The sequence below is a fragment of the Semicossyphus pulcher genome, unplaced genomic scaffold, assembly GCF_022749685.1.
Source record: "Semicossyphus pulcher isolate SPU_LCO1_2020_fin unplaced genomic scaffold, fSemPul1.0.p SCAF_3, whole genome shotgun sequence".
Classification (NCBI taxonomy): Eukaryota; Metazoa; Chordata; class Actinopteri; order Labriformes; family Labridae; genus Semicossyphus; species Semicossyphus pulcher.
This window is the reverse complement of record NW_027211704.1, coordinates 33,354,080-33,381,845: the sequence shown is the minus strand read 5'-3', so window position 1 is coordinate 33,381,845 and position 27,766 is coordinate 33,354,080. Positions and strand designations below refer to the sequence as shown.

The 27,766-nt window shown below is 43.8% G+C and overlaps 1 protein-coding gene across 1 annotated transcript in view; it reads right to left on the bottom strand.

The window, feature by feature from the left end:
* The window catches only part of LOC138605275 (dedicator of cytokinesis protein 3-like), a 63,580-nt gene extending 38,072 nt beyond the window's left edge, over positions 1–25,508 (bottom strand). The window contains exons 1-5 of the mRNA XM_069677422.1: positions 25,259–25,508; positions 7,898–8,046; positions 7,390–7,474; positions 906–947; positions 602–756 (exon numbers count right to left, since the gene is read on the bottom strand). Coding sequence (XP_069533523.1) covers positions 602–756; positions 906–947; positions 7,390–7,474; positions 7,898–8,007 — 392 coding nt within the window. The 5' untranslated portion in view covers positions 8,008–8,046; positions 25,259–25,508. The remainder of the gene's footprint in view (positions 1–601; positions 757–905; positions 948–7,389; positions 7,475–7,897; positions 8,047–25,258) is intronic.
* Positions 25,509–27,766: the final 2,258 nt, after the last annotated feature.

The window sequence follows — 27,766 nt, the reverse complement described above, 5'->3', positions numbered from 1 at the left end:
CAGCCGCCTGCACTGAAATCACCAAAGTCATGAGTCATTCACAAATTAAATCCCATCGTCCTGATGACACTGAGGTGCTGATGTGCCAAAAGATAAAGTATTTGTGAAACCTAAATTAAATATAAAGCTGTGTAGTGTACTTGTGCATTGCTATGTAAGAGATCTTGCATGTTCTTGTGAGGCACATACATGCTATGCTCCCATGCTGCTGGGTGTGTTCAGTAATTATAGCTCCAGCTAAAGCAGTATTAAGCTTCCTGTGCTATCAAGATGCTCACTGTGAAGTCATACTTCACATGTTCCTCATTTTAGCGCAGGCGGCGTGCAAATTTTTGATTTGTGTAATGTGGGGCTAATACTCTTAATAGCACAGAGGAGACCTCATGAATCACTCAATTAATTCTACTACATGAGATTCATAAGGTCTCAAAATCTAAGCTGCTAGTTACTTATTGTGTCGGCACGTTCATACTTTGCAGTCAGAGCAGAACAATCATTAAAACCAAGTAAAAGAAAGTCAAATATATCGACAGAAATCCAGAAAACAGAAACATATTTAAGCATCTCTCCGTCATGATTTGTAGTCGTGTGTGTTTCCTACCTGATGGTCTTCCCCTCCCTCAGGTCGTACAGGGAGAAGAATATGTCCGTGTCCTCTCCTATGCTGTTGTAGGTGAAGCTCTTCAGGTTGACCAGCAGGTGGTGTGGGACAGGTACTCTGCACGGCTCCCCGTGTCGCTGCCGGCTGCTGTCACCCTGAAAATACACCACAGAAGAAGAGTTATGGGAAAGTGAGGACTTTAGTTAGGACCTTTAGACCTTTAACTTAGTGTACTACTCTTAATACTAGGAAATGTAACACCTGTGGAGTGACACACAGTTTACTGCAGTGTCCTGTACTTTACCTGTGTGGTGCTCTGCTGCACACTGTGTCTGCTCGACAGGTGCTGTGGAAGAGAGAGAGAGACATTGAACGTTACATCAGGTGATAATAACCATGTTCCCTCCTCTCCTTTCTCTGTGTCTTTTCTCCTCCCCTTGTTTCCTCTCCTCTTCTCTCATCTCCTCCTGCTCTCTTCATCTGGTTTCCCTGCATCCCTTTTCATCATCATCTAATCTCTTCTCCTTTCCTCTCATCTTGCCTCCTCTCCTTGTGTCCTCTCCTTTTCACTCCTATCCTTGTCTCCTCTCCTTAATGTGTCCTCTCTTCTTGTGTCCTCTGACCTCCTTGCTTCCTCTCCTTGATTGTGTCCTCTCTCCTTGTGTCCTCTGACCTCCCTGTTTCCTGTCTTCTTCTCTCCTGTCCTTGTCTCCTCTCCTTAATGTACTGTATCCTCCCTCCTTGTGTCCTCTGAACTCCTTGCTTCCTCTCCTTATCTCTTCTCATCAGCTTGCTTGCTCCTCTCCTTAATGTACTGTATCCTCTCTCCTTGTGTCCTCTGACCTCCTTGTTTCCTGTCTTCTTCTCTCCTGTCCTTGTCTCCTCTCCTTAATGTACTGTTTCCTCTCCTCTTTTCTCCCTCCTGATCTACTCTCTACACCTTCTCCTCCTCTCTATATCTTCTTCTTTTTTCACTTCTATCCTTGTCTCCTCTCCTCATTTCCTCTCCTCGTCTCTTCTGACCTCTGTCCTGTTCTTGTTTCCTTCAGTCTCTCCTTGTTTGCTCTTTATTCCATCTTTTGTCTTATTCTCCTCACTACGTCTTCTTCTTACTGTTATCTTGTATTCTCTCCTCTCTTTTACTCCTATCCTTGTCTCCTCTCCTCATTTCATCTCCTCTCCTTGTTTCTTCTAACCTTCTTGTTTCCTCTCTTCGTATATCCTGTCCTTGCGTCCTTCAGTCTCTCCTCATTTCGTTGTCTCCTCTCCTCTCCTTGCTACATCTTCTTCTTCCTCTCATTTTATCTCCTCTCCTTACTCCTATCCACGTCTCATCTCCTCATTTCCTTACATATCTATAATTCCTCATTTCCATGCCTTCTCTCCTTTGTTCTCATCACCACTCTTCTTCTTATTTTCCCTGCTCTCCTTGTTCTTCTCCCCTCCTCTGCTCCTCTCCTAGCTTCCTCTCCTGCTTTTCCATTTTTTTCTTAATTTCCTCTCTGGTCGTTGTTTGCTCCTCTCCTTATTTTGTTTCCTTTCTATTCCCATTTTCTCTTTGCATCCTCTCCTCCTCTCATCTTGTCCTCTGCTCTGTTGTATTCCGTTCAGTTCTCTCCATTCTCCTCCACAGACGATGAAAACGCTTGAACTCTGCAGAGACTCATTACTCCGTCTTGTCTCTCTAAATCTCGGAGCGGCGGTGTGAGAGCAGAGCGAGCGAGGAGTGAAAACCTGTTTGATGAATTGAAGTAATGACTGTCAAATGCAAGCCATCTGCAAATATTACAACCTGAGCAGAAAATTAGCCTGCAGACACTTTGTCTTCGCCTTCTTAACTCTGATTCAGGCAGGTAACCAATCAGAAATGTTCTGCTGCTTCGCTGCGTCCTGCTGGTGTGAGGGAAATATAATCAGAGAGGCCTTCAGGTGAAAACAACACGTTATAAACTCACATTATGGACGTTGTTCCACCGACATACTTCCTTCTTTCTATGTTACAGTCGTTGATCAGCAACACTTGAGAGGTTTTTGCTACATTATTTTATAACCCATATTTATATATGGTGTACCAAGTCCTCTCTGATCAGCAGCTTTAGGTTTGTTGTTCTGCAAATATTAGCAGAAACATTTGTTTGTGTTGTTTCAAAGTGTAGTCGCTGTTTTTAAAGTAATGTTGACGCTTTCTTTTAATCTCCTCTCATTCTTGTAAATAAATACTGATTCATACATATATACATTTTTAGATAGATTTCATCCATTCTTTATACTGCTGGAGCCTATCCCAGCTGTCACTGGGCGAGAGGCGGGGTTCACCTGGACCGATGGCCGGGCAATGCAGGGCTGACACACAGACAACCTTTCACACTCACACCTACACAATTTAGAGTCACCATAGAACCTAAAGAGCATGTCTTTGGACTGTGGGAGGAAGCCGGAGGGAACTCACGCATGCATGGGGAGAACATGCAGACTCCACACAGAAAGGCCCACTACGTCTGAACTGGGAACCTTCTGACTGTGAGGCGACAGAGCTAACCACTGCACCACTATTGCGCCCAAAATACATACTTACAGATGTTTTCTCTGACCGTTCTGTATTCAGAGTTCATCCAAGTAGTTTGTGTAAACTGAGAATCTCGAAGATTTCAGTGTCGTTCTCTTTGGCGCCCCCTAATGGCGATAAACAGTCATTGCAGGAGCACACTTCCCAGATATCCAGACAGTGCTGCATGTGTGACGTCCACGGTCGGCTCCGGTTGTAACTCTTGATTTTCCTGGCTGACGGTCGCTTTCCTTTTCAGACTGTTTGCTTCATCTGAGCGTCGAGTTTGTTTCTTCTTCTTTGGATTTTCACTTCTTGTTGAAGTTGTTTTGCTTTTAGACTTTTTTTTTATTTCAAAAAACAATGTAGCAACTCTGTGATCATTTCAGCAAAATATGTATCTCTCTACCTTTAAGATTTTTTCCTAAATGTCCTAAATCTGTTAGTTAACTTTCACAAAGTACAAACAAACTTATTTTAACTGAAACCAGGATCTTTTCCTAAACAGAACCACGTTTGTTCGACGGCTTCACAATGTTAACCACGTTTATGTGTTTATCTGGTACACCTGTACTTTCCAAAGGTCATGTGTGTTGTTTAGGGGAGTCATTTACAATCTACCTCTCTGTGGTAAGTATGAGGACGTGTAGCATATAAAGGAAATCCATCTCTATCCACCAAATAATGCCTCTCATAAGTCAGCAGTTGTTTTATATTCACAGTGAATTATGTTGCACTTGTTTTCTAGTTATTGTGGAAACTCTGTTATTGCTTACTTTGTACTTTAGCTGTTGTTTCTCCAGTGTCGTATCTTCTTCTGCTGATGCTGCAGTAATGTAAATTCACCGCAGGGATCCATGAAGTTTAATTTATCTTATCTTATAAGAGCCGAGACCAAAACAACACAACAAAAGTGTCGTTCCCCTTCTGAAAATAAACAAAGTGCCAATGGAGGAATCATAATTGAATATCCATCTCTTGTCTCTGTAACTGTGTTCTGTTTGTCTTTGTCTTTGGGTCATCATGGATTAAAGTACCTGATAATAGAGCAAAGGGACATTCAACTCTGTAAATGTTTGTAATGTTTTCTTCTCTGCAGTTTCAATCCCACCATCCATCAGCTTTTACCACTTCCCTCTCTCTGTTTCTCCTTCCCCCTCTGTCTCTCATCCCGTCTCCAGATCAGTCTCCAGGCAACTGAAGAAAGAGGGAATCACCACGACGACAGCGTTTGACTGATGCGGCTCGGCTATTTAAAGCAGGACTGATGTAAGACAGAACGTTAATTATAACTAAGAGACCATGAACCACCAAGAATACTTCTCACATTACAGCAGCTCACACACACGTAGCTCCGGTTATTTTACATTCAGTATTTTTTAAACAGGCTCTGGATTTCTGTCAAAGACCCAGTGATAACGTTAAAATATTTAGAACCCATCAGCTAACATCTGACGGTGGTATGTCCTCTGGGAGCGACGGCCAACTTTTCTGGGTGTAACCAGCGGTCAGCGATAAGGACCTCCGGCCAAGACTCACGTTTCTGTGCGGTGCTTTGTTCACAGTCCGACTCCCAACTTAAGAAGAAAGAATGGAGTTGAGATATGACGTCTCATAACAGATTACTAGCTGCAAATTTAGCAGGCAACTTTAGTTTATTTAGGGCTGCAACTAACGACTACTTTGATAGTTGACTTGACATCGATTATTGATCGGTTAATCAGATAATTAATTGCACAATGACTTAATGTCTCTTATTTAGCTCTCAGTTGAAATATAGTTGGAGGTTCTTTAAGCATCTGCTAACTAACAATAAAGACAATAAATATGAGTTCATATTAAAGTTTCTGTACATTTAGAACCAACGACTGACAAAGTGCTGACATAAAAACACATCAAATTAGAACACAACTCCATCGTGCCTTCTGTTCAAATGCTCGCACATTACCGACGTGCTCCAGTGATAAGCAAGCTTTACAGATCCTGCAGGCGATTCTTTTCTTTGCAGTGTTGAGGCTGAAATGCTCCCAGACTTTACAAGTTTGATGGCGCTGCATCGGCCGCTGCCATTTTGCCATGTTTTGTTTACCTGTTGCTTCCTGGTCACTGTTTGCATGTGCACCTCTCAGCAGAGATAGTCAGGATGTGAGATGGCTCACCCCTAATGATGTTATGTTGGCACGAGGGATGTAACGATACCTCACAATGCAGTTAAAAATCGATTTACATAAGTGATGTACAAGAGATGAATCGCAATAATATTTTTCAAACAGCAGAGGGCGCTGTCTGTTTTTGGTTTCTTTTGTTCGACATCACGTCTTTTGCGTTTGTAGCTGAATAGAGGAGTAAATAATGCAGCCCTATAATCTAATCATGTGCAGCGCTTCATCAGTGCATCAGAGTCTGTAGCTGTCAGGGCTTTACAGTTACGTGAGGCAGCTTTTCAGTGAACGTATTTCCGTGATCAGCGACACCTCGCCCTGGTGTTGGTTAACGCTGCGGTCACATAAACGGACCGTCCACAGAGCGGACGTGCCTGCAGCACACGGCGTGAGGCTGTGTTTGTCGACAGGAAGTAGGAGACTTGAGCCTTCGTTTCAAAAAGTTACCGTCACCGGGTTCCTCGCTTATTAAACATACATTTGAACGCCGTTAGAAACAGTAGATGAAATGCTGTATAAATAACACGACTGCAGCCCACAGGTCTGTTTGTATTCATAAGGAAACGTGTGGCTCCACCTGAACTCTCCCTACTGTTATCCGGGTGTCTGAGATGGTGCCCCAAGAGTTGAAAAACTAGGGAGGGGGATTTATTTTGTTTGAAGATAACAGACTGAAAAGCCCCAAATAGCCTAATAGAACATATTTTTTCTTGTTAATTGTATATATGTGCATTATGGCACACGCATTTATCATATAGGCTATAATTTCCTGGTTTTACATTACAATAAATACACCATACAACCTCAACATTTTAATTATTTAAATTTATTTTTCTTTGTAAATATGAGAAAATCGTATCGTGAACCCAAAATCCAGATTTGTATCGCATCGTGAGTTGAGTGTATCGTTACATCCCTAGTTGGCACACAGCATGAAAAACATGCGTGATGACGAAACCAACTAATTATCATCAATTCATTTTGTTGTTTTGTAATTGATTTTTGCCGACAGTGTCGACTTATTGCGCCCCTAATGTTTATAGGCACCAATAAAAAACAAAATCATCATCAGATGAGCGCCGATGGGAGCCGGGATGGCATTACAACGGACTGCGTTTACTACGACGGACAGTTCTTCCTGCATACTCCAAAGCCTGCTGATACATGATTGTTTGACACTAATCGGACTACTAACCCACTTCAAACGGAACCAGAACACTTCCAATACCAAAATCCAGTCCCAAGCCTTCGGATTCTGTATTTTTATGCAATATCTGTAAATAGAGATTAAACCAAATAGTTTTGCTGCCTTATTATCCAAAACTGCTGTTTTGTCAGGTTTAGGCCCCAAAGTACTTTAGATTTAGGAAAAGATCTGTGTTTTTAGCTAAAATGATCATTAGCACTGACTGCTGGTTTCACAGGGGAGACGCGCAACAGTCTACTGGGTAAGAGCGAGAGCTTTCCAGCACAACCCCAGATGCTGCCAGGGGCGTGTTTCCTGCTATCACCAAGTAACTTGGTTGTGCTGACTGAGACGGTCACAGAATATATTTCCAATTGAAATACAGTTTGAATACTTGCCGACTACCATGTCAAATAAAAGGAAAAAACATCCATGAACACGATGTGATGTTTTATATTTCACAAACTGCTGTGAGACCGGGTTGCTGATGAAGCCACCAGTAGAGGACAGATGTACCCAGCTGAATGAACGCTCTGAATGTGACGGTGTTGGAATAACAGCATGGAAGGTCAGCTGAAAACTAATCTGTGATGCGAGGGCAAACCTTGAAATAAAGTGTGCTTTGTGGCAGCTCTCAGTTGTGAGTGTGAAGCATTTACACATGGACAGGAACAGCAGAGGTACAGGGATGAAGAGGGTGATACTCGGCAGGAGAGAGCATCAAAACAAACCAACAGGAGGCTGATTCTGACCGAAGCAAACAAAACAAACCTTTCCACAGCTTATCTAACGTTTGACAACAGGTGAACCATGCAGGGGGAATGTGTTAAACTCCTGCAGTCTGAACTCAGTCGAATGTTTTCTTGTGTGGAAACAGTTTTAAAAAAGGTCTTACCATCTTGTAAAGATCTGACACGCTTATCTGGTCTTCATCCACCATCTCAAACTCCTTCCTTGGTACCAAGTCCAGACCCAGGTGTCTGAGAGAGAGAGAGAGAGAGAGAGAGAGAGAGAGAGAGAGAGAGAGAGCGAGAGAGAGAGAGAGAGAGAGAGTCCTTTTTATAACCTTCAAAAAAACCTTGTAGACTGTTTTTTTCATGAATACAGGAACAGAAACTTAATCAAAGTCATCAGACGTGGCCTCGGGGGATTTCGTTCCTGTGCATTACTTTCTGTTCGATCTCAAAAACCACACCTTTCACCTGCAGACCGCTGACCTTAAAGACCGGCTGCACAATCGTCTCAGTAAACGGTTTCTTTAACTGCAATGGAAAACTTAATGCTTATTTCTGCATCACTGGTGAAGAGAAGGTGACCATTACATATTATGCAACCAAGCCTCTGTGTGTGTGTGTGTGTGTGTGTGTGTGTGTGTGTGTGTGTAAGTGTGTTTGCATCCTCACTCGTTGCCCCAGTCCAGTCTGACGGTGATGTGTCTCTTGACGTCGCGGCTCTGGTCCTGCGTCAGGTGACCCGACAGCAGTTGCCTCCTCAGGTCGATCAGCTCCATCATCACGTGTCGGACCTTGTAGAACAGATCCACCTTGTGTTTCTGACGGACAGAGAGAGAGAGACAGAGAGAGAGAGAGAGAGAGAGAGAGAGAGAGAGAGAGGAGGATTACATGAGTCTGTTGTTCAGCTCTCTACAGTAATATAGTCTGCCTGGTGGAGACGCTGAGTAAGACGTCATTCTTTGGCAGCAGGAGCGGTTTCTGTGCTGTTTCATCCAAAGCGCTGGCTCTCAGACAATCACTACTCCCACTGTAACACAGTTAAGGTGAATGTGTTCATTGTTTTACAAGATTATTCCCGTTTAGCCTCACAGAGACAGTCGGAGCCCATGCCAGCATGTGTTGGCAGAAACCCTGTGAACAGATCACAGCTTTTATCAACAAACACTTTAACTGAGACCAGTGCACCTTTTAAGTGATTAAAGACAGAGGGAATCTCGTGTGAACGCACAGTGAAGGCAGGAAATGAACCTGCAATCTCTTTACTTTGGGTTTCTTTGCCACAGTCTGGGAGGGGCAAAGAGGAGGCTAACATGACCAGATAGCCCGGGTCTGTTACACAGGAGGTCAAATCAACACGCAGAGGTATCCAAAAGGAATCGGGCAAAAGGAAAAGTCCAAAATCACAAAAACGGTCAGATCTACGGCGTACAGAAACACAAGAAAATGCTGCGAGGGAACGAGACAAACTGGCACAGGAGGGGGGGGAACACAGACTGTAGCTGTGTCTCAATTTGGGGGCTGGACGCGGCCTACGAAGGAGACGGTCCGGTCTACGGAGGACTTCTTGTTTGTGTCATCAGCTGCCACTCCGGTCGCCTAGCAACAGGTAGTTGACTGGCTAACTAGCATCACGTAACTTAACCTATTATTTAAAGATAATTTTAAGTATCAAGCCCCCTTTGGTGTTTTAATATTTGTATGGCTAGCTATTTGATTGAGATGAACGTTCACATTTAAGTGTATTCCTTCGCTGAAGAGTCCGCCATCTCGTCTGAACTGATGGGATACGATCCGCGGGCTACGCTGGGATGCACCCGATGGAGCCTTCATGACAATAAGCTGCAATCTTTAAAAAGAAAAGCATGGACACAAATGAGTCCACGTGAACAAGTGCAGCTTCTTTCCTTTTCTCTGCAGTAAATTATGACTACATCTGGAAACGTCTCACTTTGTTAGTAACATTAAGAGGCAAAGTGAGACCTCCCCTTCTATAGAGCGCATGTTTCAATTACAAAACAAACTGCAAAATGATCTCACAAGACAAAACCTGCCAAAACTCCCATAACCAGTGTTGGTATGGTTTGAATGTATAAATATATGTTGTATGTTATTTACTGTTATACAACTTCTTTAAACATGCTCTGTGTTTCTTTTTAATGGCATGTTAATCTCAGTCTATAATCAGCTCTCGTGTGATGTCGTTTGTTCCTGACTTTCCTCTTATAACTGTCTAGAGATAAAACAATACATTTGTAAACTAGTTAGTCCCCAGAACATAATTCAATAATGCATTTTGTGCCTAACATGAACGAGCTCCAGCCTCTCTCATCTGAAGAGTCGCAGTTTTTATCCATCTGTGCGCTGAATGTTTTTGGACTCTTTTTTGGAAGCAGTTTAAAAATGTCATCTTGAGTTGAGGGAACGTTTTCTGACACTAATTAACTCTTCCATTGGAATAATAATAATAATAATTATAATTGATAATGAAACGTTGCTTGCAGCCCTGTTATTGTCTTAATCCCATTTTTCAGGCCCGTATAAACATGATTATTGTCCGATGAACCCTGAAACGCTCTGAGTACTCTGCATCTCACAGCGCAGCCATGTTTCTGGGCTGCTCTTAAAGGCTTTTCTAAATTAGACAGTTCAATGGTCAGGTGATTCAACACAGGTAGGACAGCAAGTGCATAAACAGGTGAGCGTGCGTGACACACACTTCCTCCTGTAGCTTGTTCTATTATTAGCCCACTAATTTACCGCACAGGCAGCTGGTTTAAATGTCCGTTGAGTTCCTGGCAGGAGAGCCACATAAGCAGAAAACTCCTCTGCACACCCTATCCCCCCGCGCGCGCACACACACACACACACACACACACACACACACACACACACACACACACACACACTTGCATATATGCATATAGGTGTTCATGCATGCACAAATAAGTGCCAACAAAGATTCAACTGCCTGTGAATCTGAAGCACAGGCGAGAGCAGTGAATAACCCAGTGATGCATTCACAGACTCAACCCTCTGCTGTGTATAATCTCAGTCCTTTCACTATGTGTCAGCTTTCTATATACAGGCGGCCCCTATCCATCAGAACCATTACATAGAACCATTTTATAGAAGCGTTATGTAACTGTGGCTGCAGCAGAGGCGGAGCCGTTCTGGTGAAATTCAGCATGAAAACATGACATCATGGAGTTTGGAGAAAACTGCTGCAGCAGCTCAGAAGTATCGACAGGTGACCTGCTGGGAGGTTTCTCTGCTGTTGTCCCACTGCATGCTGGGATAGACTTAAACCCTGACCAGGAACAAGATGGTATTGAGACTTGACTGCAAAGCAGATCCGCCGCAGCAGTCAGACTCCTGAATCTTCAGACATAGTGTACATCTGGGAGTGGATGGGGATCAGAAGCTTAAGGTCGATCAAGCAGCAGTCTGTCTGAATCCGACTGCAACCTGTATAGACTTCCGTTATTGTGACTGTGACACGCTCACTGTCAGGCCTAGGTGAAGTCGTTTTGAATAGCTCTCACAGAGACTAACGTTAGTGATGCTGAGACCAAACTGCAGCAACAACAAATGAGCCACCCGACCGACGCATCTTTTCACAGGACTCCAGGCAACCAGGCAATAACTGGCTGCACCGTCTGTTTCATCTACAGAGACCTGCGCTTGTGACGACACGTTTCAGTGATATTAGAGCTGCAGCAGGCACTGTTCTGCTCTCTCACAGCACTTTCCTTTGTTTCTGTTGGTCAGATAAGAGACCTTCATCCAGACCGTTTACTGTAGCTCAGCTGCCACCTATGTTTCAAGTTACAATTGTGACCCAAAGTGTACTAAAGTACGAGCCTGAAGATAGAGCCCCCTCCTCCATTTACAAATCACTTGACTCAATGAATTGACTCAAAACATGACACCAAGAATTGTAATCGCATCGTGGGATTTCTAAAGATTCCCACCTTGTTTGGTTTATTCCAGAAAAGACTTCCCTGACTTTGGTTTGACTTCCTTTCTATGCATTTACAGATTTTACCAAACACAAGTTGGATTGGTAAAACCGTCAGTCCAAGTCTGAACTGAGGTGTCGGGTGATTTGCCCTGATACCAAAAAACAATAAATCAAAACTCATCCAACTCGTACGCACGGATAGGTACATGTCAATGTCAAAAACAACACGTGAACCAGTGCCCAAACTGCCCAGTACTTTCAAAATAAAAGCATAAAATTATTCTAAATTATAATTCCAATATTATCAACCTTAGTCACATAACTTCTCTGTAAAAATTATAACAAATATATAAATGACTAAATGTTATATATTGCTAAACAATGTGGATAGCTCCAACACCCAGTTTACTTTAAAAGGTCTTCCAGGACGAGTTACTGGGATTGAAACAGCTCACAGAAGTTACACAGCCAGGACAGAATACGACAGAGGTAAGAACTCTGAAAGTCTAATGTACCTGAATGTAGAAAGGGGTATTTGAAACATGGTGTAATTTAAAAAAGTGGGTTTCCTGTCGTAACAGAAATAAACTATAATCCATCTCTGAGGCTTCGTGTCCACAGGGAAGCCTTTTCACGGCTCTGCCTCTCTTCCTCAGAGGTTCCTGTTGGGGACCCTGTTGCACCATCCTGACAGTGATAAGTATAATTTCAGTATCTGAATTTAAAAATATTACAACTTTTAGCCAAAGAGTGCCACATTTTAAATCTTCACTAGTTGCTTAGCAACAAGAAGAGTCATGCACAGCCGTCCCCCTTAGCATCTGTTTGTTTTTAAGGAGAAGCCCAGCGGACACACGAGTGAAGGCTCTTTGATACTCTGAGAGGGTCCAGATTAAGATTCTGCACGAGCATGAGATCACTAATGATGCAGCAGAGCTTTTACACATCACCTTAAAGGAGAGACAAAAGTACACTTTGATAATTATCATTTATCATACATATATTAGTCTTTCATATTAAAGAATTAGTTAAAAGATGAGAAACAAGAGAAGAGCCTCAGACGAGTTAAGAAAGTCCAAGTGGTAAAAGGAAAAAGTACTGACTCGTAGTCATTACAGATTACGTCCATCTATGCCTCCATATTTACAGTGTAACTGTGGCCTGGACGGGTTTTTTTTATTTTAAATATTATTATTAAAATATTTTAACAGCCATAAGTCGGCCTATAATAAACCTGAGAGGTCACACTACAATCACATAATACCAGAGAACGTCTCTAACAGGTACGCAAGGAGTGAGCGGAGATTGTCTAACTATTGCAAACGGTAACATTCTCTTGGACTGATATAAATAAGGAATAAATCACGTGATTGAATGTTTATGAGAATCAGATGGATGTAAAGTCTCAGTGACCTTATGTTTTGTTCTGAACACCTTTGACCACCAAAATTGGATTATTTGATCCAGAAGTCCAAGTTGGGGAAAATGTTGCCAAGATTAAAGCAATTCGCTTCTGGCGTTCCTGAGATATCATGTTTAAAAGAGACAACCAAAAACCACAACTGCTTTAAACAGCACAACTAACCAACCAACTGACAGATTAAGCAATTAACCAGCCAACCAACTAACCAACCAGCCAGTCAGCCAACCAACCAACTTACCAGCCAGCCAGCCAGCCAACGAACCAATTAACAAACCAACAACCAAACAACCAATTATTCAACCAACCAAGTAACAAACCAACAACCAACCTAATGAGCCATCCATCCAACCAACCAACCAACCAATTAGCCGATTAACAACCCAACTAACCAACTAACCAACCAACTAACTAACCAACCAACCAGACATTAAAATGAAGTTTAATGAATGAATGAATGAAAATGGTAAAAAGACTGCACTTATAAAGACTGCACTTATGTGGCACTTTTCTAGTCTTCTGACCACTCAAAGCACGTTTACACTACATGTCACATTCACCCTGTCACACACACATTCATTGATGTCACTGTGCACTGATGGACGTGCGCTACTCACAGTTTGTGAACTGTGACAAAGGTTAGATATTTTTTGTTTGAGCTGGTAAAAGAAACAGAAAGCCTCCACACCACATGATGACTTCACACAACACAGAGAGAGATTCATATTGTATCAATGAAAACGGTTACTATACTTTGAGACATTGCTTTAACTGTACACACTTTAAAGCATCGCTAAAAACACGGGCAGCTTGTATCATGCTGTTGTTTCCTTCATTGTGCTCAGCTCATAAACGTCCCTTTAGAGCGTATGAACTCTATGAACTTCAGTTTGGCAGAATAAACTCTGTTCCTTTGGGGGGCTCCTTTAATTTAAAGCAGCAGCAGCAGCACTAGAGTCAGCAGTAAAGCCCCGAGTGGTTTACAGAGCAGAACCCAGCAGACACATCACTGAGGTACAGGACACACAGACTGCACACTGCTGTTATTTACAGCAGCAGAGAGATGGAGCAGCCGTCCCCAGGGCGAGCTCCACAAACATATTTACAACAGAGAGCTGCCCGACAAAAGCTGCCTACTGTCGGGCTCTGCAGCCGCTGGAGGAAACAGTAAAGTATGAGCTCGCTTCAAGTTCACCTCAATAGAAGAAGAAGGCCTGTGTGTGGCCCTCTGCGACCGGTACACAAGGAGAAGGCTGGAGGAAAGACTTTTCTAGAGGTGATAAAAACTGGATAACAGAATAAAGAACATTAATGGATGCTTATTCACTAGGTGAATGAACTGATAAGCTGAACGAGGGTCATCTTTAATAAGGGTAGGCAAATAATCTAAGTGCAGAAACCCATGTAACTTGCATTGTAATGCATAGACGACAACAGAGTCTGGTTTTCAATTCACAGTGATGCATGGATCTCATTTCAAATGTTTGAGGCAGGATTACCTTTCAGGTGGAGCAGGTAAGTGGCTACAGAGGCCCAAAGCGAGATTCACTTTACTTTATTTGTTGCACTCAAATGGAGCGTATTAATAAAGTTCGACTGGACTAGTGAACACACGGACAACCTGGTGCAAGGTAACATTTCAGCACGAATACTAAGAGTCCTCGTGCAGATAATGAAGCTGCCATCTGTTTGCTGTCTTGATTGTACTTGACATGATCAAATCTTAAAGATGACAAATACATACAAAAAGCCTCCAAGCTGATTAATCCAGCATGGAAATCAAATTCTCCATAAAATCGATGAAATTTGACATCATAAATCCATCCATCCATATGCTTCAGGTTATCTTGGATGGGGTTGCGTTGGCAGCAGGACAAACAAGTTAGTCCAGATGTTCATCTCCCAATGTACTCAAGCTCCTCCTGGGGGATCCTGAGGTGTTCACAGGACAGACGAGGTATGTGATCCCTCCAGCGTGTTCAAGGAGTCATTCAAGCTCCCTTCTGTCGTCAAAGTTCCTCAACCAGCCACCCTGTGAAAGACCTCATTTTCATATCAACAATCTTATTCTTATGATTGCTACCCTAAGCTCTTGACCATAGTTGAGGGTTGGAACGTATCGATTGGATTAGCTCTTCAAGACAACTGCTTTGTTGATGTTGCAACAACCCATCTGTCAATCTCATAATCTATTTTACCCCCACTGTGGACAAGACTCCGAGATGCTTGAACTTCTTCACTTGATGCAGTGTCTTCATCCCAACCTGGAGGGAGTAATAAAGTCTTTCCCAGCAGAGATCGATGTCCTCCCACGAGGAGGCGCTGATTCTCTCTTCCTGCTGAAGGTCACAGCTGAGGGAAGTGAAAATAACCACATCATCTGCACAAAGCCGATGCAATTCTGATGTCCCCGAACCAGACCCTTTCCCCTCTCAGCCTCCCCTTCAGATCCTGTCTATGAAAACCACAACACAATTGGTGACAACGTACAACTCAAGGCTTTTATCTTTACAGTCCAGCATCCAGCAGGATCAAGAAATATAACTTGTGACTTATTTTTCTGCATGCATAAAATGGAATAAAGCCATGAGCGCAGGTTTTCAAGCGCTGCAGCCATCTGTACGCCTTTTACTCCAGAAGCAAGTCTGCCTGCTCAAAACCAGGACTGTGCTTTGGGACATCTGGCCATCTCGGTTGGTGAGTGGATGTGCTTTGACCTTTTTCTTAGTCAGTCAGACTTGGTACAGGTGCACCAGCTGGCAGAACAGAAGGGAACCAGGTCTTGTCTCCACCTGTAGCTAGCAGTGAAAACACTCCCCTGCACCACAGATAGGTAGATGGAAAGACAAGAAGTCTTTATTTGAGAGAAAATCTATAATCTCAGAGGGAAACCTGAGCTCTGAAGTTTGTCTTTGTTTCAGAGCAGAATTCTCCTTTGTGTCGACTATTTGTGGATTATGTCTCCCTCCTCCTTCCCTCCTTCCCTAACTGCCTCCTCTGCCTCTCTCCCCAGCTGGAGTGAGTAATCACACCTTCACATCCAGCGGGAACAAACGCACACCGGCACCGCTTAACACATCTTTACCACTTCAGCACTATAAAAACCAGCCGAGCAGATCTCAGATAATGACGCTGCTTGTAGAAGCTGTTCTGTTTCATTGGAGCTCATATTCACACCGTCCTGATATTAGCAAAGGTGCAACACAAAGCGTCGAGACAAAACAACTCCTCATGTTCAGCTTTACGAGGCAGCGTCCGGCCGGCCTGCAGCGTTTACAACACTTAACCAAATCAAACATTTACTCTCCTCTTTACTGCTGCACTGGCCTTTTGCTTTCAGAGTAACAGACGTAATATGAAGACCTTAATCTTTCTGACAGCCCACAAACTAGAAAGCACATCATACGCTCTCCTCTACATTAATAAACAGCTCCACATCTTCTAGCAGAACATAAAACTGAAGCCGTGGTTCTCCAAGCTGTGGGTCAGGGACCAGAGGTGGGTCTCCGGGGGGTGAGAGACTGTCACAGCTGTGCATTAAAATAAATCAGATTTATTCACTCTGACAGCTCTGATAGCTGACAGGACATTTGTAACACCTCTTTTCCATTAGCGCTCCCTGCTCTGTTTTCACACCTGACAAATGAGGGAAGCTAAAGACATGTTTTCAACTTTCACTCAGTTTCACTGGGGGGCTGGGGGGCCTGGTTGTGTTACTGATGAGGTTTAAATGTTGGATTTGCATAATAATATCATTAAATATTTCAAACAGCTGCAGCCTCATTTAAAAAATCACAATCTGCATCTTCGGATTCATTTTGCTCTGTTTTTGTCTCAAGAAGCTCCTGAGAAATTAAACACGCTTCTCTCGCTTGATAGATGCTCCGCTTTGTTCAACAGCTAGCTGCAAACTACATCCATCTGTGCTTTAGTGCTGAGCAGGTAGTGTACGGTGGCTTTATCAGAGCTCGTTTGTTTGGATCTGCTGCCTGTCCTGGCTGGAAACGCTGCTGAAAGAACCTGTGAGGCCAAAACAACCAGCTGAGAGGTGCTACAATGTTCTGATGTTCTGCAGAGCTGGATGATGGTTCTGTGTGGGTCTGACACCCTGACACCTCCCGCAGTGACCCTGTTAAAAACTGACCTTGTTTTTTAATCCAATCCAATCCACTTTATTTATTTAGCACATTTTTTAAAACAATAATATGAAACTAAAATGAATCATTGTTTATGTAAGAACTTGAGGGGTTAAAGTATATTTGGATGCATTTTAATGTTTGAGGCTCACAGTGTCATGTCTGCCTGTGGCTGAGGAGATAGAGTGGGTTGTTCAATTAGAATCAGCAGTTTGATCCCTTGCTTCTTCAGCCTGCATGCTGCGGTGTCTTAGGGAAAGATAATGAGCTCCAAATTGCTCCCGAAAGCTGTGGGATTATTTCCATTTCGCACGGCGGTGTTTGAGTTTGTGTGGAAACAGGTGAATACTAACATGCAGTGTAAAGCACTTTGAGAAGCACGGTTAAACACTTTGAGTATGTTTTGCACATGCAGGCTCATGCAACTTCCTGTTAGACTTTCAAAATAAAGCTTGATGACTTAAAATTCAGATTTTACTTTTTAATGTGCATTAATGGAGCGACGCCTGCGGGCTATAGTTCAGGCAGGCAACTCGAGCTGCACGGATTTCACACTTGACATGCGCAACACATCACAATCACCTGACAAACACTTCCTCCCAACGTGGCGTCTATTTTAGCTGCAAGATCTCCGCTCTCTCCCTCTGCTCTGCTCTGCAACCGCTGCCCTGCACCAGTACTGCGCTCATACTTTCAGCCCCACCACCACCCCAGCATCCACCTGCAGGCTCACGGGGGGGTTTAAGATATGATCTCATCACTCCTCAGATTTCTGCATGTAAAATAAATCTGCGAGGAGCAATGAGGTTGGAGCCTCGAAGCCAAACACAAGATGTGTTCTGCTGCTGCAACAAACATTTCAAACTATCACAAACGGGAGGTGTCTGTTTAGCTTTGGGCACCAAAACGACTTACTTATGTTAAAGACAAAAGTCATTAAACAAGTACAATATGTATTCAATTATCAAACTAAATTACATACAAAACTAACCAAAGTATTTTACATTTAAAATATAAAAGAATTAAACTTCAACTTCAATCAATCCCCTCAGTCTCCTTCGTGTAAGTCCCGTGTTTGCTGAACCCATCCGTTGCCCCTCGTTATAGGCCCCGTATCCTGACTTTAACAGCACATCAGAACAATAAGCATGACAGCGGCCAGAAGTAATGCTAGAGGTAGAGGTGCATACAGCGTCACATTTTTAACTGTTGGACTGCTGGACTATAACGTCTGTCGCCCCAAGATAACAAGGTGCTCATTTTTTTAAGCACCAGTGAAGTAGTAAACACTAAATAGCCTCTGATTGCACAAAGAACAAAAGAGTCCTCACATTGACAAAAACAGCATCAAAAGTAAGAAAAGGTATGAAAAAGTCGTTTTTGAACAGCTTGAGCTGACTGTAGGTGAGGTTTGACTGCAGCTCTGAAATTAAACCACGATGCACCGTAACATGCAGTGAGAATGAAACGGCCCCTAAAAGCACCGATCACCTTCATGCACTTCATCTTCCAACATCCTTTACATGCAGTGAATTCGTGCATGAGTTCAGATAGAGCTGGCGTGTTGTGTTCAAGGGCAGCTGCTCGCTGTCGTGACTGAAACTAGTTGCATGCACACGGCTGGAGCACAGCCGCTTCAGAACACTGCACAGTTACTCCCTCTGACAGGTTGGACTGCCGTTCTAATCGTGTTATGTGTATTGTGTAACTGGTTACTTTCTGAAGTTAGCAGTTTTGTGACGTCTTTTTAACAGGATGTGAGTCAGCCTGGCATCTCCCAAACCAGAGGGGACCCTCACAACACCTCTGATCCATTAGCACGCGTCCTGCTTCACTTTCACACCTGTCAAACCGGCTGCTGCGATTCAGAAAACAAGAGCGCCGAGGAAAATCAGCAGGGAGCACAGACAGAGAGCCTCTCAATTCCTTCCTGTTAATGTAACACGCCAACCCTGCATGCTTTCTGAGAATTCACCTGAACGAGGTAATATTTAAAGAGAAATGTTTCTTTTCCTCTAATTCATGGACCTGAAGAGCTCAATCCGAGCTCAGTGAGTCCCTGAACTTCAGATCACTGAGACAGAGAGCTGGATACTTTCCACTTTCATCTCTGTCAAAGCTGCGCTAATAAGTGAGGGGATGTAGACTTTAGATGAAGGCATTAGAACAGATTACACTGAAGGCTCTTGATGTCGGACTTTAATGTGAAAATGTGAACAATTTTGGGCCTAAATGACGTCTAGGGCCAAGAAGTTTTGGGATTGCTTCAGTTAGCAGCAAAAACATAGGCTGTAATGGCTGCAACATAATCTTTCAGGGCAACTGTGCCAATCACAGTCCACTAAAATAGTTTGTTTTTGTCACTGACCGGCTCAGATTGTTTTGCAAAGTGTCTGACAACATCACACAAAGGATCCCTACAGAGATCGACCTGTTTGTTTAAGAGGAAGATGATTTTTTTTAACCAGAAGCAGCTGTTACATCGCTGAATTAAAATGACTTAAAAGTCACCAGATTCCATTTACCTTGCAGAACAGTTAAGTTGCATGTGTACTGCTGCCTTGATTGGTTAGTTCTGTAGCTCTGTTACGCAGGGACGTTGGAACTATTTTCTGGGAGGGGCTGCTGTGTATGATGCATCAACCTGTTGCACTTTGAGAGCAAAATTAAGAACCTATATGTTAAATCAGCCTAACACTGAACTACTGAGATGTTGATCCAGCAGCGACCTGGCTGACGCGCCTGACCGTGGTTTGCAGTTACCTGTAGCAGATTTATTTTTCATCGGTGAAGATCCATGGCAGATACAATCCAACAACAGTGCCACAGCCCTCACAGTACAGCGGTCAAAACCCGTATGCCCTTCCGGGATCACACACCTAACCTGACAGTGCTCTTCCTTGCCATGTATACCTGTCGCTACACCTTCAGTACCAACAAATCATTACAACAACAACACTCCAAAGTGGCTCTTACACTATATGTATGAAGAACTTTGTGCTCTTGTAAACAATTCAAATCATCTGACAAAAAGCCTAAACTGTGCACACTTTGCTGCCCGATCAACTGTATGCACACGCTGTCACGCACATCTCACACTCGACAAGTACTCTATGCACTATGCCTTTTACCTGCATTGAGCAAAATGAGCTGTCATGTGTGCGCACGGTTTATGTAACTCAAACGCAGCATTGCACTTTTCACGTGTTGGCATATATACTTTCACAAACAAATATAGGCAACAAACTGTAAACATCTAAATCAGCCTACTGAGCCAGGATAACTGCTGCTGCCCCTGTCGCTGTCGGCCGACTGGCACAGATCTGGGAGGTGCTCGTGCCGGTGTCAACTTGTCAGCTGAGGTTTCTGTTTCTCTCTCTCTCAGGTGCTCAGCTGGCTCAGAGGGAGGGTTGGAAAAGAAATCAAAAATCTGCTTTTTGGACACTGAACCACGAGCCTAATTTGCACCCACTTGCTAGCTTACCAGGTCGCGTCGAAGGTTTGTGCACGCATCAAAAATCCAGCCACAAGCGTCATAGCAACGGACGGCCCTGACAACGGCACATTGATTGATTGACAATTTAGTGTTCTACAAATATGTGCTAGGACTCTCGGACAAACAGGTGATGTAGGTAAGGGGTTACTTTGTTGTTTCAACTGGTTAGTTTGGATCCAACAAAATACTTGTTTAACAAACATAACACAAAAAACTTCTAGAGGTATCACATCCAAGATCCCCTCATTCTGGGGCAGCTGTGGCAGCTGTGGCTCAGTGGTAGAGTTGGTCGTCTCTCAATCGGAGGGTTGGGGGTTCGATCCCTGACTGCTACAGTCACATGTCGAAGTGTCCTGGGGCAAGACACTGAACCCCAAACTGCTCCCGAAGGCGCAGCCATCTGGTATGACTGCATAGATCCTGATTGGATTGGCACTTAGGGCTTTACCATCAGTGTGTGAAACAGTTAATGAACTTTAAGTGGTCGTAAGACTACAAAAGCGCTACACGAGTACAGTTTACATGCAGTTTTAATTGATGGGACTTTTCATTGACTTCAGGTACATATTGGGTCCTAATTTTAGTATCATACACAACAACTGAGCAGAGGGGGACTCATCATCTGTTTGCTTGTTCAGACATCACAGATTCCATAACTTTTAATGTTTTGAGAAGAAGAAGAAGAAGAAGATTGTTGCTATGATGGTCGTCTCTTTTAGTTCCTGGTGGCTGTTGGTGAGATGGTGACCACCTCCCACACATAAAATACATCTTGTTACTCTTTATTTGAATTTGAAGTATTGTTCACTGTGTTATCTCACTGTTTCTAAGGTTTGAACAAAAGCTTTTTAAAGTAAATGCCACTCTTCCTTTCTCTGGGATTGTGGGGACTTTGGCAAGACTAGACACTGAACTGTAGGTGGAAATAAATATCAAGAACATTGCAGTGCTACATCAACAAAATAAAATAAATGACCTTCATTCAAATCCGCAGATCTTCTGTACTAACCACCACCTACTCCAAGCTGTCACAGAGTTTGGTAAAAACCTCTTCTAGTAGGAGTGCGGCACCACGCAGTGAGCAATATGTGAGTCCTGTGGTCGGTGCAAACTCCAAAATCCTGCACTGACCTTGTGTGAACTCTGCCTGGTGACACCCAGGACACACACACACACACACACACACACACACACACACACACACACACACACACACACACACACACACACACACACACACACACACACACACAGAGTAATGCCAGAAGCAGGATGTGATAGCAGGAATGTCATGGTCCCATGCTGTGTGAAGTTCAAGGGGTGGACAGAAGAAGGACAGTTTTCTCTCTGACTGTAAGAGAGAATTTACCATCTGCAACATGACGAAAGAAAACTTTGATGTCCTTTGCTGCAAGTTATACTCTGCAGGCTTAGCAGGGATGCTGTGTCTCAATTCAGGGGCTGCATCCTTCGAAGGAGGCGGTCTACGGAGGATGAGTCATTCGTAGTCTGTGCAGACGCTAAGGCTGAACTGAAATGAGACGCTTTGGTCTACGGACAATTTCCTGTTTGCGTCACCAGCTGTTCCTGCCCTTACCTTTGCGCCGCCAAACGCGACTCCTTTCGCCTAGCAACAGGTAGCTAGCGGGCTAACTAGCTATCATAACTTCACGTAGCTTAACTTATTATTTTAAAGATAATTTAAAGTTTCAAAACCCCTTTTGTGTTTTAACATGTATCTCAATCTATTCGATTGAGTTGAAACCAAAAACCTTTACATTATCAAGTGTATTCTTCGGCCGCACAAGAGTCTGACATCTGGTTTGAATTGGTGCGCAATGCATCTCATGATTCGTTAGCCCACGAAAGATGCACCCAATGGATCGTTCGTGGCCCGGCAAAAGGAGTACGCATTTGTCGTCCGCATCTGAAGGAGCCTTCGAAATGGGACAGCCTTCGGCGAGCCGCTGTGACACAATCGGCCTTCAAATACGTCCTTCGAAGGATGTAGCCCCTGAATGGGGACTCAGCTGTGGTCTCTGCTGTGCGCAATTCAAGAAGAAGAAGAAGAAGGACAGTTTTCTCTTTTATATTTGATGGACAGTCCCTGTTTTGGGACCTTTCTGCCCTGACACTTAAAGACAGGGAGAGCAGTAAAGATCAATCACAGCTTAAGAAATGGATGCAAGTGGGTTGCAGCTTGCAGAGGAAGCAGGAAGTGTAGCTTCACAGAGCAGCTCTTTAAGTGGCCTTGTATAAGATTTGCACATAGGATGCTTTGAGGGGAATCAGCTGAGCGATCAGCTGATGTGGGATGGATGGACTTTACTCGATTACACACAGCACATTTTTTATGAAAGTAAAACAAGTTAAAAGTACATGGAAGAAGGCATTTTCAATCCACACACAGATTTTTCAGGTCATTAAAATGCTTGGAGTGTTTCCCTTTTTGGCAGCCAACTTCTACTACACCCGAAAGAGAGGAGGGGGAATGTTAGTGGTGCCCCTGCAGCCCCAGATCCACCCTCTGACCCCCAGACTCAGGCTTCACTCCCCCACCTTCCAGCCATACTTGCTCTGTTCTGAATTCTGTGCGGATATATCGGTATCTTATGACTCCTGTCTTATGAGTATTAATACAGGAGCTATTATTCATCATTAAAAAATCCTATTAATATAAGTAGAGAAATGAATGGCAGCAAGTTCACAGTCCGACACCCTGATGTTATGAAAAAAGATTTAAATTGATATTCCTGCATGAGCTGAGGGGGGTCTCAGATTTTGGAAGGACATCTCCCTTCATATTACTGATGGAGGAAAAAAGCACGTTGTTGAATGAACCAAAGCATGAGCACACATTTTGGAAGGACGACCTCCACAACAGCCTCACAGAGCAGAAACAGACACTTTGGAAGGACAAACTTCCCTCAGCGCTAAAAGTGACATTTTGGAAGGAGACCAGTCTCAGAGAGGTCAGAGGTGATGATGTCCAGGAAGCTAATTGTATTTCCTGATATTGGAGTGCTTAAAACAAAACAGGTTGGAATGCCAGCTTCCTTTTAAAGTTATACAGGACTAAGAATAACAAGGTCAGAAACACAGGAACTTCAGAGTGCAACAAGGCGTTACCTAAAGGCAGCTGACTGGTCTGCAATCACAGCTGGTGATGTAAAAAACGTAAACAAGTACTCAAGATTAAACGACAAAAATCAGTGTTTTCTAATTGTATTGCTAATGTCATGGCTATATTTAGGCTCGTGCACTGTGATAGTGATTTGGTTTACATTAAACTTGGTTAGGTTGGCTACCAATCAATAAATCTGTATAAAGATGGACAACGCGTCTCCATCTCCTCTCATTGTACAAAACTGAAGCAAAAATACTCCATGATCTTACGCTGGTGACGTCATTTGGAGCCAAAGCTGCGCAGCAGAGATCGGCGGGATGAGCCGCCGTAGCCACTTGTGCTAACCAAAACACACACTTCACTTACCGAGAGAGAAATGTCAAGAATCCGGCACGTCGGCGTGTTTAACAGCAGAACAGCTTCTTGTGTCGGTCTGAAGCAGATATTCACACTGATGGAAAGTTCAATGACTGTAGTGTTAGTGTTAGTTACGTCTCCTCTCGCCGTTCCTCCTCCATTCTGCTAACCGGGAACAGAACGCTGCAGGAGCCCCATTTGTCCACAGAGCTGTCAATCATGAGGCCACGCCCCCTTTTTATAGCATCAAATACCTAATTAAAAATAAACTTGTCAGAAAAATGAACACTTGGACATAAATCAGCATGATAAGAACTAACTATAATGACAGAAACCATGTTTGAGAAAAGTTTATTTGACGTGTATTTTGATTTTATAGTTTGACTCATGTCCCATCTGTTAACATGGAGGAGGCGGGCTTTATGACCTATACTGCAGCCAGTCAGCAGGGGGCGATAGAGAGGGTTTGGCTTCACTTTAGGGAGCTGTCATGTCGGCCATCTCTTTATACAGTCTCTGGCAAAAAAAAACGTCACCAGTGCAAGATGGCAGCGCCCGTCTCTGGACTATTTTGGCTTCAGTTATGTTCAATGAAAGCATCTGGAGACGCGTCGTTCATCTTTACATGCAGTCATTGGAGGCACTGTGTGAATCTGTTACTAAGAGCTTAAACTGTAGATACAAATTGGTTCCGATTTGATGGTAACTGCAGTTACTTTATTTTTTGTAGTTGTAGGCCAAGTTTAACATAAATTTAAAACGTACTGAATCATAATAAACATTTTAAGCCTATTAGCTTGTATTCTGCATGATTAGCGTCTTAGCATACTTCTCTACACGACACATCTGGGCTGTAGTTCTTTTGTTGGAAACGTTTCTCCTGAATGTAAACTTAAAAAAATCACGAGTTTGATACAATACTGAGAGCATTTTTAATGCATATCACAAAATTAGAGACATAAATGGACTATAAATGTTGAATATTGAATATTGTTGGAAATACGGATTGACTCTTGAATTAAACTTGTACCGAAGATGACATCTTAATTGATGTGAATAACCTTAAAGCCTTGCCGAGTTAGAATAGTCCTCGTACCCTTAGCACTCTATATGATAACAGTAAATGAGTAAAACTAGATCTAGCTGGATGTGATGGAGGATTATAACTAGACTTTGCCACATGCATTAAAAACTTTACATATGAATAATAATAGAGGTGTTTTAAAACAGCATCAGAAGCTTTTCATGCACTTTGCACTGATGCAGGAAGAGAAACAGCAGCTACTGTACGCCAACAATGGCCTCGTCTCCTTGGCAACTATGGGTGAGTCACCGTGGCAAATATATGACACTGCACTTACTGGAGTCTGAAGATCCTGAACCGATAGAGACACACATGCTAACATGCAGAATAAACCCACAGGTATGGACAGAGACACACTTTCACTCTGTGTTAAACTCTGTAACACACGCGCTCTGATTTTAAACAGACTCACACCGACAGCCTGAATGTAGAAGATTTCAGCTACTTACAGGTGTTACAGGACGATAAATCCACTCGTTTCTCTGCTCGCCTTTCTCCTTTTTCTCTCTTTGATTCTAGCACTGCCAAGCGGCTAAGAAGAATCCAAACCGGCAGACGATAAGAAAATCACAGCCTGTCAGACGACTTGAGATCCAGCACTACCTCTCTCTCTGCTCGTGTGTGTGCACCTAAACCTTATCCTGCCTCCCTCCCATCCTCTGACCTGCTCCCTCCATCTCCATCTTTCTCATCTTTCTTTATCCCTCCTCTCACACCCCCACCCACCCCCGATCCTCTGTCTCTCTCCCTCTCTCTCGCAGCCACCCACTCACCCACGGGCCAGTCTGCAGCAGCAAGCTCCACTCCACTTTTGTGATGTTGGAGAGCAGAAAGCTGCGAGGAGATTCAGTGAGGTGTGTGCGCTAAAGATAGTGATATACAGCCTGCGTGATGATGAAGATGTCTGACAGCAGGGCTCATGTCCGGAGGCTGTTGCCCACAGAGAGGCTGGAAATCAAACGTGTGAGGTTAGAGCGTACATGAGAGATAGAGAGAGGGAGAATAAACCCACGAAAAGACAGAAGTGATGGAGAACTAACAGTCTGTCCTCTCCTGCTTTCTCTGCGGGCAAAGAAACAACACCTCCTTTCACCCCCACTTGGGCCGACCAGTCAAAGTGTGACAGTGTCAGAACGGGAAGGTGTTACGCTTCGACTCCTAAAAGGTCAGACAGTTTGTAGTTCATGGACTGTTTGACCTTGAAAACAACCTGCAGGCAGCTAGGACAAGACACGTGGACTGAGCAGGTTTATGGGATATTTTGCAGCTACATACACAGATCAGCCATAACATTATGACCACTGACAGGTGAAGTGAAACACATTGATTATCTCATTTCAATGGCACCTGTCAGTGTGTGGGATATGTTAGGCAGCAAGTGCACAGTTTGTCCTCAAAGTTGACGTGTTGGAAGCAGGAAAAATAGGTGTTTATGCAAGGACATGAGCGACTTTGGCAAGGACCAAACTGTGATGGCTAGACGACTGGGTCAGAGCATCTCCAAACCTGCAGCTCTTGTCTGCAGAGGTCAGTGCGCATGGAGAGTGAAGGCTGGCCCGTGTGGTCCAATCCAACAGAAGAGCTACTGAAGCTCAGACTGCTGAAAGAGTTAAAGCTGGTTCTGATAGAAAGGTGTCAGAACACACAGAGCATCACAGTTTGTTGTGTATGAGGCTGTGTAGCTGCAGACTGCTCAGGGTGCCCATGCTGACCCCTGTCCACCACTGAAAGCTCCTACAATGGGCACATGAGCATCAGAACTGGACCACGGAGCGATGGAAGAAGGCGGCCTGGTCTGATGAGTCACGTTACCTTTCACATCATGTGGATGCGTGTGCGTCTCTTACCTGGGGAAGACATGGCACCAGGATGCACTATGGGAAGAAGGCGAGCCGGCGGAGGCAGTGTGATGCTTTGGGCAATGTTCTGCTGGGAAACCTTGGGTCCTGCATTCATGTGGATGTTACTTTGACACGTACCACCTACCTGAACATTGTTGCAGACCAAGTACACCCCTTCATGGAAACAGTATTCCCTAATGGCAGTGGCCACTTTCAGCAGGATAATGCGCCCTGCCACACTGCAGACATGGTTCAGGAATAGTTTGAGGAACACGACGAGTTCAAGGTGTTGACTTGGCGTCCAAATTCTCCAGAGCATCTGTGGGATGTGCTGGACAAACAAGTCTCATCCATGGAGGCCCCACCTCGCAACTTACAGGACTTAAAGGATCTGCTGCTCACGTCTTGGTGCCAGATACCTCAGCACACCTTCAGAGGTCTAGTGGAGTCCATGCCTCGACGTGTCAGGGCTGTCATAATGTTAAGGCTGATGGTGTATATGCTGCAGCATGTGTACTAGAGAACTAGGACGAGAGATCACATCTCTCCTGTATAAGCCTCTCTGCACTGACTCCCTGAGAAATCTAGAATATAATTGAAAATCTTTCTTCTCACCTACAAAGCTCTTAATGGTCAGGCACCATCATATCTTTCATGGTGCCATATTACCCCTCTAGAACATTGCGCTCCCAGGATGCAGGCCTGCTTGTGGTACCTTAAGTCTCTAAGAGTAGTGTTGGAGGTAGAGCCTTCAACTATCAGGCCCCTCTCCTCTGGAATAATCTACCACTCAGGGTCGGGGGGGCAGACACCCTCTCTACTTTTAAGAGAAGGCCTCCAACGTTCCTTTGTAATAAAGCTCATAGTAAGGGCTGGCTCAGGCTTGGACCAGCCCATAGTTATGCTGCTATAGGCTTAGACGCTTGTCTCCTCCTCTCTCTCTTTCTGTATATATTTATATTCCATTAAAGCACGTTACTAACTTTATATCTTCCCGGGAGCTTTTGTGCCCCCTTGTCTTACAGTTTCCTGGGGATCGTTGTTCTTCCAATGCACACCTGTCTGCTTCAACACCAACTTTATAATTTAAGTTGATGCGGGCAGGCTTTGGGAAAA